This window comes from Sus scrofa, chromosome 14, assembly GCF_000003025.6.
Source record: "Sus scrofa isolate TJ Tabasco breed Duroc chromosome 14, Sscrofa11.1, whole genome shotgun sequence".
NCBI lineage: Eukaryota > Metazoa > Chordata > Mammalia > Artiodactyla > Suidae > Sus > Sus scrofa.
Genome location: NC_010456.5, coordinates 24,697,511 through 24,710,546, shown reverse-complemented (window position 1 = coordinate 24,710,546; position 13,036 = coordinate 24,697,511). Strand labels below are relative to the sequence as shown.

The window sequence follows — 13,036 nt, the reverse complement described above, 5'->3', positions numbered from 1 at the left end:
ACACTGCAGCTGTGACCTCTGTGGCTGCGACGGTGTCAGAAACTTTAACCCACTGTGCCAGGCCAGGGATTGAACCCGTGCCTCCACAGCGTCCCAAGTCACTGCAGTTGGATTCTTAACCCACTGTACCACAGCAGGAACTCCTAGAAGCCTCTTAAATGCATAAGTTTTCCTTGCACATGGGAAAAATTAAAGCTCATAAATGCAATGTTGCTGAAAATTCACTGAAAGCAGTTTTGCTCTTTGCTCACTGGTGCTGCAGATGGGTTCAGGACAAACGAAGGTGTCTGGTATCCCAATCAAAGAATAAGAACTTTTCATGCCTTTTGGATAAGCAGAACTCACCTGAAAAATGGCAAGCATCACACTACCCCATCAGCCTTTGAAATGTACTCTCTATGGGTGATGTTCAAACTATATTACCAATGCCAGAGTTCCCGTGGTGGCTTAGCAGGTTAAGAGCCCAACTAGTATCCATGAGGATGCAGGTTCCGTCCCTGGCCTCCCTTAGTGGGTTAAGGATCCAGCATTGCCATGAGCTGTGGTGTAGGTTGCAGACATGGCTCAGATCCTGTGTTGCTGTGGCTGGCAGCTGCGGCTGCAGCTCTGATTTGACCCCTAGCCTAGGAACTTCCACATGCCCCACCTGTGGCTCTAAAAAAGCAAAAAAAAAAAAAAAAAAAAAAAAAAGAAAGAAAGAAAAAAATGTGATCATCAATGCCACAGACTGGCTTAGGCAGCAATTTGTCTCTCATAGTCCCAGAGGCTGAGGTCTGTGATCATGGCCTGGGCTGACCTGGTGTCTGCTGAGGACCTGCTCACCTCCTTCCTGGTTCACACAAGTTCTCTCTGCCCTCGCATGATGGAAAAGGGCAAGGGGCTCTCTAAGGACTCTCTGATACGGGCACTAGTCCCAGTCTTGAGTGCTCCACCCTCATGACCTAATCACCTTCCCAAGGCCCCACCTCCCAACACCATCGCGCTGGGAGTTAGGATTTCAATGTATGAATTCAGGGCATGGGGCCACATTCAGTCCAGAACAACCTACCAGCAGTTGCTTATTCTCCAGATGTGATGGACTTTAAGCGAGCAAAGCTGTCCTTCAAATTTCGGGAGAAGAGCATCTGTGTTTTCATAAATATCTAGATGCAGCAGGACTATCACAACCCTAGTTTACAGAGTGGGTTTTGCTCAAAGTCGATGGTTGGCACTCAGGTACTTTGGGGCAATCAGATGGTGCAGATGGGTTCTGTCTCCTACCCTGAGCTGGTATCCTGCACCGGGAAGGCCCTCGGAAGGCTGGAGCGCCTGGGCTGCAGTTCACCGGGTGACGAGCAGATGGATGCTCACCTATTTTCTCCACCGGTGTGTTCAGAGGGAGGAAGCCCTGTCGGAGAAGCTGGTCCATCATCTCCTCATCATCTGCCTGGATTTCGGAGACCATGTTACAAGGAATAAGGCCGAGCCGGGCACAGGTTTCTCCCCGGTAGAATCCATCAGCATCTTTATCTCCGTAAACCTGGAGCCGGGGGAAGAAGTCAAGGCGTTGGGGGAGGTTGGTTCAGAAAGACACCAGCTCAACTCAGGGTAGAAGCACACATGGCAGAGCCAGAACTGGAAGAACACGGGTAATCCCTGTGTAAACGCGTCCACACAGCCCTTGCCCTATTAACCTGCATCCCTGAGAACCCACTTCTCCTCCAAGGTTTGAAGAGCTCCGGGGGGCCTCTCCTCAAGCCTTGCTGGCTGAGCGCAGGTATGTGATGTCACACAGTTAAAAGCCAGCATGACAACCTCGCCCCATAGGGAACTACTACGTGGACTCTATGTCTTGAAGTTTCTGTGGTGAACGGTTCCTCTGTAAGAAGAAAGGGCCATGGTTGGGCATTCTAGAAATGAAAAATCTCAGCTAAGAAGGAAGCTCTGCTTATATCATTCTGCAGGGTAGGCATCACTATCCTTTTAAAGGCCCTGTTTGATGGCACAAATATTCATTTTCAAGAGTTGTAGTGCCCTCCTGAGAAATGTGCACATCTAGAATCTGGGGCCTCTCCCGCTCTCCTGGGAGAATCACATTTACTGCTTTTCAAGTTCCAACCCCAGATGCGGGCCCCTCCTCCTCTCCTGATTGGAGGGCTGAATGTAATTAAACACAAGAGGAAGCAGCCTGGCCTTTGGATGTGCTCAGGAACTTGAGTCCAGTGAGCGCACCCCCTCCCTGACCCCGTGCCCCTCACCCCCTCCACCCCCCGGCGAGCACCCACCTTGATGATCTGCCCTTCTGTGAAGGGAAGCTCCTCTTCTGCAGCATCTAGGTTCGGGGACATGGTGAGGGGGTCGTAGTCGAAAAGAGCCACGAAGATCCGGGCTGGGAGCTCTTCCGCACCAGGATCAGTCTCTGACTCTTCGTAGAAGTCAGGAGAAAGCCGGTCTCGCCCACCGTACTCATCTGGGAGCGTGTGGGTTAAAGGACAGGGTGCCATGTGAACGGTTCCTGCTGGCCATCCCCCACCCCCCTTTTAACCAGAAACATGAGGTGTTATACCAGGCATGGTGTGGAAAATGAGGAGGGTGGCTGTGGCACTTTCACTTTTGTCTCTATTTATTTATTTATTTGCTTTCTGGGGGGCCACAGGTGGCATATGGAGGTTCCCAGGCTAGGGGTCCAATCGGAGCTACAGCTGCCAGCCTACACCACAGCAACACAGGATCCCAGCCACGCCTGTGACCTACATCACAGCTCATGGCAACACCACCAGATCCCTGACCCACTGATCGAGGCCAGGGATGGAACCCCATCCTCATGGATACTAGTCTGATTCATTTCTGCTGGCACCACAATGGGAATGCCCCACTTTTGTCTTTTTTTTTTTTTTTAATAATTTTGGCTCCAAAACTCAAGACATGGAAGCAAACTAAATATCCAAGGACAGAGAAATGGATTAAGAAGATGTGGTACATACACACAATGGAATATTATTCAGCCATAAAAAAGAACGAAATAATACCATTTGCAGCAACATGGATGCAACCATAGATTCTTACTAAGTGAAGTAAATCAGACAGAGAAAAACAAATACCATGTGATATCACCTCTATGTGACATCTAAAATATGACACAAATGAACATATCTAAAAAAAGGAAGCAGACCTACAGACATAGAGAACATTTTTCATCAGACAGGTAAATAACTAGATAAATGCAATGGCCAAAAATTATAGGGGAAGAAACCAAACCCAGTGAAATCCTCCTTTGGGGGTCACTGAACAATGTTATGAGGCTTTCTTTATGCTAATTATATGATTTAGAATTTAGTGGATGTGGAACCACATAATTTTTATCTTTTTAAATCAGGAGGGGCATTGTTTTCTTAATTTAGGAAACAGAGTATATTAAAAGTACAATACATTTTACTCAATTGTGAATTCATGGCTTATTAAAACTATATTTATGAAGTACATGGTCTACAGACTTAAGAGCCTCTGAAATAGGAAAATGGATGCTTTTGGAGTATGGCAAATTTCTAAAGTATTAATTACTGATATTTACACAAGAAAATATAATAGGGATTAGAGGAAAATAGTCTGTTCACAGGTCACTAAATTGAGACATGCATGCAGCCTTCTTTCTTTCTTTCTTTTTAGGGCCACACCTGTGGCATATGGAGGTTCCCAGGCTATGGGTCAAATGGGAACTGCAGCTGCTGGTCTACAACACAGCCCCAGCAATGCCGGATCCGAGCTGTATCTGCGACCTACGTCACAGTTCACGGCAATGCTGGATCCTTAGCCCCCTGAGCAAGGCCAGGGATTGAACCCACATCCTTATGGATACTAGTCACTTCTTAACCCACTAAGTCACAACGGGAACTCCTTCATCATCATCATTATCATCATCATTATTTTGCCTCCTTTACCTTGAGACAAATCTGACTGAAGGGCTGTTGAAGACCCTGATGGGGAGACTGTGGGTGCAGTGATGTTTTCCTTTACTTCCTTGCCCAGTTGGCAATTTGTAGCACCACAATTTTCAGTTCTGTAGACTTTCCTCCTCCTTCCTAGGAGACTGGATGGAGTGAGAGGCCCAGTCTTGCAGAGGACACCACTTCCTTGTGCTGCAACATTAATCTTCAGCCACCGGAACAGCGGCAGCTCATGTAATGAGCAGGGACTGCAGTCTCCATTCATTCAAGCCCCAGGTGAATGAGGACTTGGAAGCCAAATTCAACAGGAAGAACAGTCCTGAACAGGCTCCACCTCATTCCTAAAGACAGTTGGTCTCTAGCAAGTCACTGAGCTTACAAGCCAGCTAAGCTCTGTAATTATTACAGAGGGAGTTACATGCAAATTAAATAAAGGTTTGAGAGATGTGGCGCTAGTTTTACAACACTCACAAATCATGTAGGCTTAGTACATGTGGGACTTCAAGGTCCCTTCAAGGAGACAGAACTCAAAACCTCTGGCCAAGACAAAAAGGACCAGACCCTTATCATCGCCCCACCCGTCTCATTGTAATGCCCCCTCCCACACCTTTAGCAACCTGGCCCCTTCCTTCCTGCCCCTACTAGGAAAGGCATGTGGCCCACTCCTCAACCCACCCCCATAGGGGGGCCTTATATGCCTCCAACCAAGCAGCAAGTGTATCATTAAGACCCCTCTTTCCCCAGCCAATCGGCAGGTCAGCAGGCATATCCTAAGACCTCTCCTCTCCCTGGGCTATAAAAACAGACACAACCACAGGCCCAGGGTCAGCTCTCCCTGATCGTCAGGAAGTCATCCCACTGAGCTAGCAACATCTCTTATCTCAATAAAATCTTCTTTCTTTTCATCCTGTTATGAATCTGGAAAATTCTTTCTCCGACCTGTATGCACAGACCACAACCATATATATGAAACTCTGCTGGTGGATCTGTAATAAGCAAAACCAGTGTCTGTCAAGCCTGTGCCTATTTTGCTATTGTTCAGCTACCTGGAAAACTGTCTGCTTTTTTAAAGGTCTTTTAACATTCTATGAAATTTGCACTGATTAAGAAAACCTTCTAGGAGTTCCCATCGGGGCTTAGTGTCCATGAGGATATGGGTTCGATCCCTGGCCTTGCTCAGTGGGTTAAGGATCTGGCATTGCTGTGAGCTGTGGTGCAGGTTGCAGATGCGGCTCAGATCCTGCGTTGCTGTGGCTGTGTTGTAGACCGGCAGCTGCAGCTCCAATTCGACCCCTAGCCTGGGAACTTCCACATGCCATGGGTGTGGCCACAAAAAGAAAAAAAAATAATAATAAATTCTAAAAAACTGTAAAGACGGAAAAGGAAATTTATGCCCTATTGTTTGGGTGCTACAAGGAAGAAATGTCTAGAAGAAGGACTAGATTTCAGGATTCTGTATTGCTTTAGAAAGTCTTGAATTATTTTTAGTTGATATGAAAAAAGATGGATTGTCTTTTAAACTCTCTTTAAATGTTATTAGAACTGTGTTCCCAGGTGTCTAGAGCATCTACGAGATGTTTTCCTTGAGCCCTGTTTTGCCAAATCAAGATGTTCTCTTCTCCTCTATGTCTATTCCATGAATGGGTCTCTGGTTTGATTTCGTGTGAGTGTATTTTTAAAAAAGCCCATCTACTCATGTTGATTACCAGGTTCCATTATCTTGCGCAAAGACATTTTGGAATTGTGTTGCTGGGGTTCATTCCACTAATAGAAGGACCCCCCTCTGACCTTCAGCCACATTCCCCCTCTTAGCAGATTGATTAAAATGACTAAACTGACAGCTTTTTGCACAGCTGGCTGAATTCCAAAAAGTAATTAAGAGAATGGAACTGGATGCCAGAAGATGACTCATGAAGGAGGAGGTGACCAGATGGACGTGGGCAGCACACAGTTCAGGGCATATATTCAGGCCTCCTGGTGTTTTTCATAACTTTCCACCCTAAATGCCCAAGTGTTTCATGCAGATGGATAACCAACTCTCCATTTACTCAGGGCTTGTTTAGCTATTTGGAATGTGGTCACCATCCCAGCCTCTGCTGCTCTGACCATGAGCATCTCATGACAGCATAGGACATGGAGAGATGGCCTGTTACGTTGGCAGCCTCTCCAGTAACAAAAACAAGAAATAAAAATTGGTAGGGAGAAGACTGATAGAATTCAATATATTTTGAGAATATTTACAAATAGGTTTTATTTATCTTGTGCTATGTCTGCCTGTTTCTGCCATAAAAAAAAAAACAAGAATTTTGCTGTATTTAGTTGAAAATGCTATTCCTAGGAGTTCCCAGGTAGCACAGTGGGTTAAAGATCCCGCATTGTCACTGAAGTGGCTTGGGTCACTGCTGTGAAGCAGGTTCAATCCCTGGCCCAGAAACTTCTGCATGTCGTGGGCATGGCCAAGAAAAAAAAAGCTATTCCTAGTAATTTTATTTATTATTATTATTTTTTTTAGGGCTGCACCTGCAGCAGATGCAAGTTCGCAGGCTAGGGATAGAATCAGAGGTGCAGCTGCTGGCCTACACCACAGCTACAGTGACGCCAGATCCCAGCCGGGTCTGTGACCTATGCGGCAGCTCCCAGTAACGGGGGATCCTTAACCCACTGAGTAAGGCCAGGAATAGAACCTGCATTCTCATGGATACTAGTCAGGTTTTTACCTTGCTGAGCCATAATATTTTTTTTAAATGTTTAGGTGGAAGATCAAGCAGCCATGTGCTGTGTGGTTCAAAGCAAGAGGGAGGCCTTAATGGGGCCCACTAACCGGTAGGCGGGACCATCATCGGCGGGGACCTGTGGGGGCCAGCGCCACCATGGGAAAACCTCCGGCCCACGTGATCCGCTCTCTCAGCCCGTCCTGCAGACACCGGGTTCCCTAAAATCTAAAGACAGAACAACAACAGAGTCATGAGCCTTGCCAGCCAGTGGAGGCAAAAGGATTAAGTCAGCCAAATCAATTCCACTTAGAAGCAGAAGCTATAAAGGCAACTAAACTTAGCTTTTAACTGAAAGGTTAGCTGAATAACCTGGAAGAGAAAAAGTGCTCACCCCAGGCACCCATCTTCTGCATCTCAGTTGCTTCTCCGCCAGCAGGTAGGGGTGGGGGCGAGAGAGAAGCCCTTTTTGTTGCTGCTACTACCATGGAAGCCAAATATTTTGAACCAAAGTGAAAGTGAGTGGCTTAAATACAACTGGTCACACCTTAGACATCTCTTTCCTAGTCTCTGTCCAGCCTGCCCTCCCCCAGTGACCACAAAGGTGGGGAAGACACTGCGTTTCTAAATGTCCCACTTGGACAAAGCTGTACATGAGGTGACCAGAAAGTCAAAGATAGACATTTGGTGTGTATCCTCAGCCTTAAAACTCACCGCAAAGTTTCGGCCCTAAACTGAAGACACCAGTCACATTTCAGGGCCAACCCAGATGGTTCTCCTTTGTGGTTAAGTTTGCCTCTGCTTTGCCCTCGAGGTATTTAGCATCAAAGGAGAGAATCAAAGCAAAACTTCCAGGCTCACTGTGAGGCAGGAAGTTTCCAGGGTCACAGGGAAGGAACTAGGGTTAGGTGTTTCTGCAATTAGCTCGTGAACAAGCAGGGAACAGGCTGCGGGCTGCAGTTTGCTGGTGAATCGATGGGTTGACTGGCGCCCTCTAGCGGACATGTCACAAACTGCACTGGCTCAGACCCAAGGCCTGGAGCCCTGTGATGTCTCACCTGTGTTTTCATGGAAAAGGTCAGCATGGCAGGAGCAAATGTTCTGAAAAGAGGACATAATATAGAGATGAATGAAGCCTCGAAGGGACCCCTACTCTTAAAAACCACTAACAAGCCTGGAAGACAAGGCAGGGGTGTGTGTCTAAAGCTGATGATGGAAAATTCATTCTGAAAACTGGTGGCAGGAAAGACGCAGGAAGGAAAAAAAAAACACCTTTGGAAACAAATACAAAAATGGATCTCTTCCATAATAGTTCTCCATTTTTTTTTCCATTTATGGATGAAAGGCCAAAACCAACTACCACAAAAAAAAAAAAAACAACCAAAAAACAAAAACAGAAAAACAACCAAAAAACAAACCCAAAACCACAACAAGAGAAACACCTTCAGTCATAGTGGTTGGTCATTTGTAAGTCCCCATGGTTCATTCTGCAAAGTCTGTGTTGCCAAACTTTTGGATAACCATGGTTCAGCTAACCCTTAATTAAAATTTAGATTCAGTTGTCCTTTAATTTGAAGCAGCCATAATCATCACTGATTTGGGGGTGGGGGGGAGTCGTTATTCTAAAGCAAAGTAAAGGAGTCATCAGCATGGTGAAAAGATCGGGAAGCTTCAGAAATCAAAGGTGCATGGAAAACGAAAGAGAGCCAGCAGAGAGCTTCCCCCGGGAATGGACACCAAAAGAAAGAAAGGAGGTGAAAGGATGAAAACGGATTGGTTTGGCAAGCGGATGTGAGCAGGTTTACTTTCACACACCAAAGGACCTTCTGCAACCTGGGGAGGTAGCTGTGCGGGCAGAGCACTGGCCCTACTGTCGGGCATTTTTATGCTTTTCTTCCAGACATCCCGGAGACCTTGGTGACCCGCGGGCTCGTCCCAGCCGTACTTGCTGGGGGTGGGCCTCTCTGGGCCGGGGTGGGCGTCATCGCTCCTGATGACGTCGTTGGGCTCCGCTGGCTCCCCAAAATCGATGCTGCTCTGCCGGGTCAGGGTCCGGCGCCGGGCCAGCAGGGGCCTCGGGCTCCTCCGACAGGGGCAGTGCCCGGGGCTGGGGCTGCAGGGGGTTGCGGGACTCCTGAAACTAAATCGCATCTCCTCTTCTTCGCTCCCACAGTCCAGTCCGCTGTCTGGGCTCCGTGTGGCGGAGCGGCTGAAACGACAGCCTCTGTCTTCGAAAACAAAGTCTTCGGCGTTGGCGGTGGTGTGGGGGCCCCTGGGCTTGCTGGAGAACCAGGAGCCGTGCGGGGCCTCGTGCCCCTGGCAGGGCCTGGAGGGCCAGGGCTCCCGGGCCCTGCAGGAGTACCCTAAGCTCTGCTTGAGCAAGATCTCACAGGGCTCTCCGTTCTCCTCCGCTACTTCGGGGATACTGAAAAGTTTCTTACTGTGGTGGGTCTGTTGGGGGTACTCAGGCAGTTCCAAAAAAGCGCCTTCAGTGGTCCTATTCTCATAGCACTCCTTAAAGGGGGTGGTGGGTTATAACAGGTGCCCGGAAACAGTATATGATCAGATGAAGTGGTTGGGGGGTGGGGAGGCAGAGGGAAGGAAAGAAAATACAGACAGAATTAGTCTCCAAGGCAATGAGGGACAGAAATCATGCTTGTAACTCGTGGAGGGCAGAGAGCATGCTCAGGCCTGGGGTGGGGCGCTGAAATGAAAACAAAATGGGTTAGAAGGATGGGGCTGGAGCAGGGGGTGTGCAGGTTGTCGGGAGTGGGTGTCCAGGCCATGCAGCCAAACTGAGGAAAGAGTGGTAGCCGGGGACAAGGGGAGAGGGGCGGCGGAGGAAGAAGGCTTCACATGGACCTAGGCACTTTGTTCTGGGACACGGCTGTGCCCAGGGGCTGGGTACCTCGGTGCCCACTGCCCATGGGCTACTGCACCCTCAGAATCTCAGAAGGCACCTGCCATGGGAAGCAGGTTATCAGACATGATTGGCAAAAAAGTGACCCCAGCCTGGCCACGCCACTCAACTCCAGAGCTAGATCTGGCACTAGGCAACCTCTGAAATCCCATTCTGTTGGCTCGACTATGGCCTAGATTCCTGGCTGGAGGTAAGGGTGTGAAACTGGGGACCTTGGCACTGAGCACCCCCAAAGTCATGGCTCTAGGGACGGTCAGGCTCCGCCAGTATCTGCAAAGGCCTGGGGATCTCTTTTCCTGACCTTGGACTTTGAGGCCCTGCGCTGGGCTCCCAGCCAGTGCAGGCCGCAGAGCCTGGCTAAGGGCTACCCACCCCCCACAGGCAGCCTAGTGGACACCAAGAGGAGGACACTGCACGACCCGGTCCCTGATGGCGTCTCTCTCCCCTCCGCCCATCCTCCGCTCCCACTGAACCAGCTCACTGAGCGACTCTCTCTCTCAGGGGCCTTCACATCAGAGCGCCCGGCATCCCACTCAGAGGCCTCTGAGGATGCACCTTAGAGACGCAGTGTGGGAGTGCTGGAGTTTGTGCTCTCCCCCCATCCACAAGCGCCCTGGCAGTTTAATCCCACGCAGCCTCCATAGTGGGCTTGGAGCCCAGGAGAGCACTGGGGCAAGCAGGCAGATTGCAGGCACTTCTTTCACTTGCTAACGAGACGCTGGAGGGCATCTATTCTGGGGAATATTAGGGCGAAGGTACAGCGAGGAAGCAGGGATACAGCCCTGGGGAGCCAGGCGGGGCCACCAAGTGGGAAGGTGAGCCCCAGGGGTGGTCGGCTCCCCAAACTAAGTCTTGGAGTTTCCCAAGAGAAACTAGAAATCCAGATCGGCCTGTAACATCTTCTGATTTAAAAAAAAAAAAATCAGAACACTATGGGGGATGTGAGGTGAGCCTCTGCGCCACTTCCCAAAGCTCTGATCGCTCCTGTGGGTCGGAGTGGGGCTTCGGTGCTGAGCCTGTGGGGGTGGGACCTGCCAGGCAGTTTTATCCCAGCTTGCCCCTCCATTGGGAGGGGAGGGGACGCAGACACAGGTCTTGACCCCCGCATAGCATGTGGTTCTGAATGAAGCCGGGGGAGGCGTGGGGGGAGGTTAGGCTGGACCCCTGGTAGCCCGGGGCTTTCCTATGCCAAGAAAGGTCACTGTGAATCCTGCTGGACCTGGACAGTGGCTCGGGGGGTGGGGAGGGGAGCTGGTGTGGGGAGCAGGAGCTGCAACCATGCAGGGGATTTGCATAGGGATCTGGCATGTTCTTCAGTGACAGAATTTCCAGGGCCCTGCCTTGGGCCTTTGCTGGGAGAACATAAGTCAGTCTGGTCTATGCAAGTGGGCAGTGGGCTGGCAGCCAGATTTGGATGTTGCTGTCTGTCCACCATTCAAAGTGCGTGGCTCTGTGTTCCCAGAGAAAGGCTGGGGTCCGGCGCTGTTTCCCCCAGCAGGATTCTCTCTCCCTTTTCATTTGAATACCCCACAGAGGCTCTACCAGCTCTCCTCTCCAGCCCTTCTTCATCTGTCTCCCTCGCTAGGCTGGGAGCAGCTGGAGCCATCCTCAAGCCCCTGCCCCAGCCTGGTGCAGAGCCTCGTGCACAGGGGTGACCAGCTTGTGCCCAGTGAAAAGATGCCCGGGCTGTAACGGGCAGCAGCAGCAGCGGTTGCCGGACAGCTGCCCAGGCGAGGGTGGGGCGCACACCCGGGGCCTCAAGCTTTCTCTATGAAGGTGACACCCCCATCAAACCCTTGCTGAGGGCCACACCAGAGGGGGGAGCACTGGATGCCAGGGTCTGTAGAAGGGGCTTGTGTGTAGACCCCACTGTCCTCCAGGACGGCAGACCCTCCTCTGACGCCCCCTCTCCTTGGTCCTCCTTCCCTCCCTCCCCACCTCCCCCAGCAGGGCTAGCTTGGGTTGCTTCCACTAAAGACTCTTTGCGGGATCCCCCAGCTGGCACTATGCCTCCCAACCTCGGGGCGGACTCCCGGCGCCTGCTCCTCTGAGGATGGACACGCCAGGTCGGGGTGTGGGGCTTGGGATGGAATCTTCTTTGTTCTATTCTTTCCGATTCAGTTCTTGGTACAGAGGTGGGTGCCCTTGGGGCTGCCCAGTGGATTCTTCCAGACTCCTTTGCCCCAAACTTTTGGCAAAGAGGAGGGACAGGAGGCCCGGGAGCCCCAGAGTGCAGATTCAATAGTGAGAGACACCCATCCAAATCTGCGGGCTCAGCCTGCAGGGCGAGGCCTCCCTCGAGCCGGCCTCACAGCCCCAGCAAAGGGAAAGGGATGGGGGCAACTGACAGGCGGCAGGGAGGGACCCAGCCTCCCCTGGCACTGACCTTCAGGGCATTGTGGGATGTGCCGCTGGGCCGCCTCCGGCCCCCGTCCTCCAGCTGCATCTCAGAGTAGAGCTCCTCCTCGTCCTCTTCCATTATGTCTGAGAGGTCCGACCCCCGGCTGCTCTCTGTGTGGTACTCGTCTCCATGGCAACAGTGTGGCTGGGGCAGGAGAAGGGGATGTGGATGGATGGGCAGCCCCAGCACATGGGAGTCCCTGGGGTCTCCTGGCTGACCCCTCCCTGGCTTTTTTGGCGTCATGTGGAAGTTCCCAGGCCAGGGATCAAACCTGTGTCACAATTGTGCACAGATCCACAGCAGTGACGTGAGATCCTTAACCTGCTGAGCCACCAGGGACCTCCTTACCTGCCCCTGCTTTGTCAACTCATGAGCTCAGGGACATGTCTGGGTGTAAGCCACACCCAAGGTGAGGGAACGACGGGCCCCAAAGCAAGCGGTAAGCACGGATGGCAGAGAGAGGACCAGAACAGGCCTTCCAACTCCAAGTCCAGACAGGAGCGAGCAGAGACCCCTGGGCTCCAGGCAGGACTTATAAGACACATGGGAAAACATCACTTTTCTGGGTACCATCAGCATCTTCAACTTAGTGGTTGGACATAGGCTAAAGCAAGAAATGGCAAACTCAGGAGGCAGCAGGTTCGGGGCCTGGGGACGGTGTATGTTGCATCTAGGGGTGTGCAGTAGAAACTGGTAAGTGGTGGGAAAGGGGCTGCAAGTGCACCATTAAGGGAATGTAAGAGTTTTAAGAATACCATGTAGTCTCACACTGGAGTGTCTGGAGGGACAACCTGATCTGGGTGGGGTGGGGCCCCCAGGGGACCATACTCACTCTGTGCCCAGCTCAGTCACCAACAGTGGAGAAAACCACACTGCTGGGGGTGCTCAGGGAGGAGTCTAGGGACAGCAGGAAAGGTTAACAGAAAAGCAAGCAAAAGCAAGCTTGCTAATGTGTAAGCTGACCTGCCAGCTGCCCTGATGGGGTTTTGAGATGATGGAATTCAACAGCCCCGTTCCCATGAGCAAAGCAAGCACCCATCCTTCAGCATCAGTATTTACAGCAACTCAAACTGCACAATGA

The 13,036-nt window shown here is 50.8% G+C and overlaps 1 protein-coding gene across 13 annotated transcripts in view; it reads right to left on the bottom strand.

Moving 5' to 3' along the window:
- The window catches only part of RIMBP2 (RIMS binding protein 2), a 327,445-nt gene that overhangs the window by 11,691 nt on the left and 302,718 nt on the right, over window positions 1–13,036 (bottom strand). For 8 of the 13 annotated variants that reach the window (XM_021074265.1, XM_021074266.1, XM_021074263.1 and 5 more), the window contains 5 exons: window positions 11,941–12,099; window positions 8,450–9,148; window positions 6,745–6,862; window positions 2,265–2,449; window positions 1,351–1,519 (listed from right to left, as the gene is read on the bottom strand). In XM_021074265.1, coding sequence (XP_020929924.1) covers window positions 1,351–1,519; window positions 2,265–2,449; window positions 6,745–6,862; window positions 8,450–9,148; window positions 11,941–12,099 — 1,330 coding nt within the window. The remainder of the gene's footprint in view (window positions 1–1,350; window positions 1,520–2,264; window positions 2,450–6,744; window positions 6,863–8,449; window positions 9,149–11,940; window positions 12,100–13,036) is intronic. The other 5 variants (XM_021074272.1, XM_021074271.1, XM_021074273.1 and 2 more) reach the window with 1 other exon arrangement.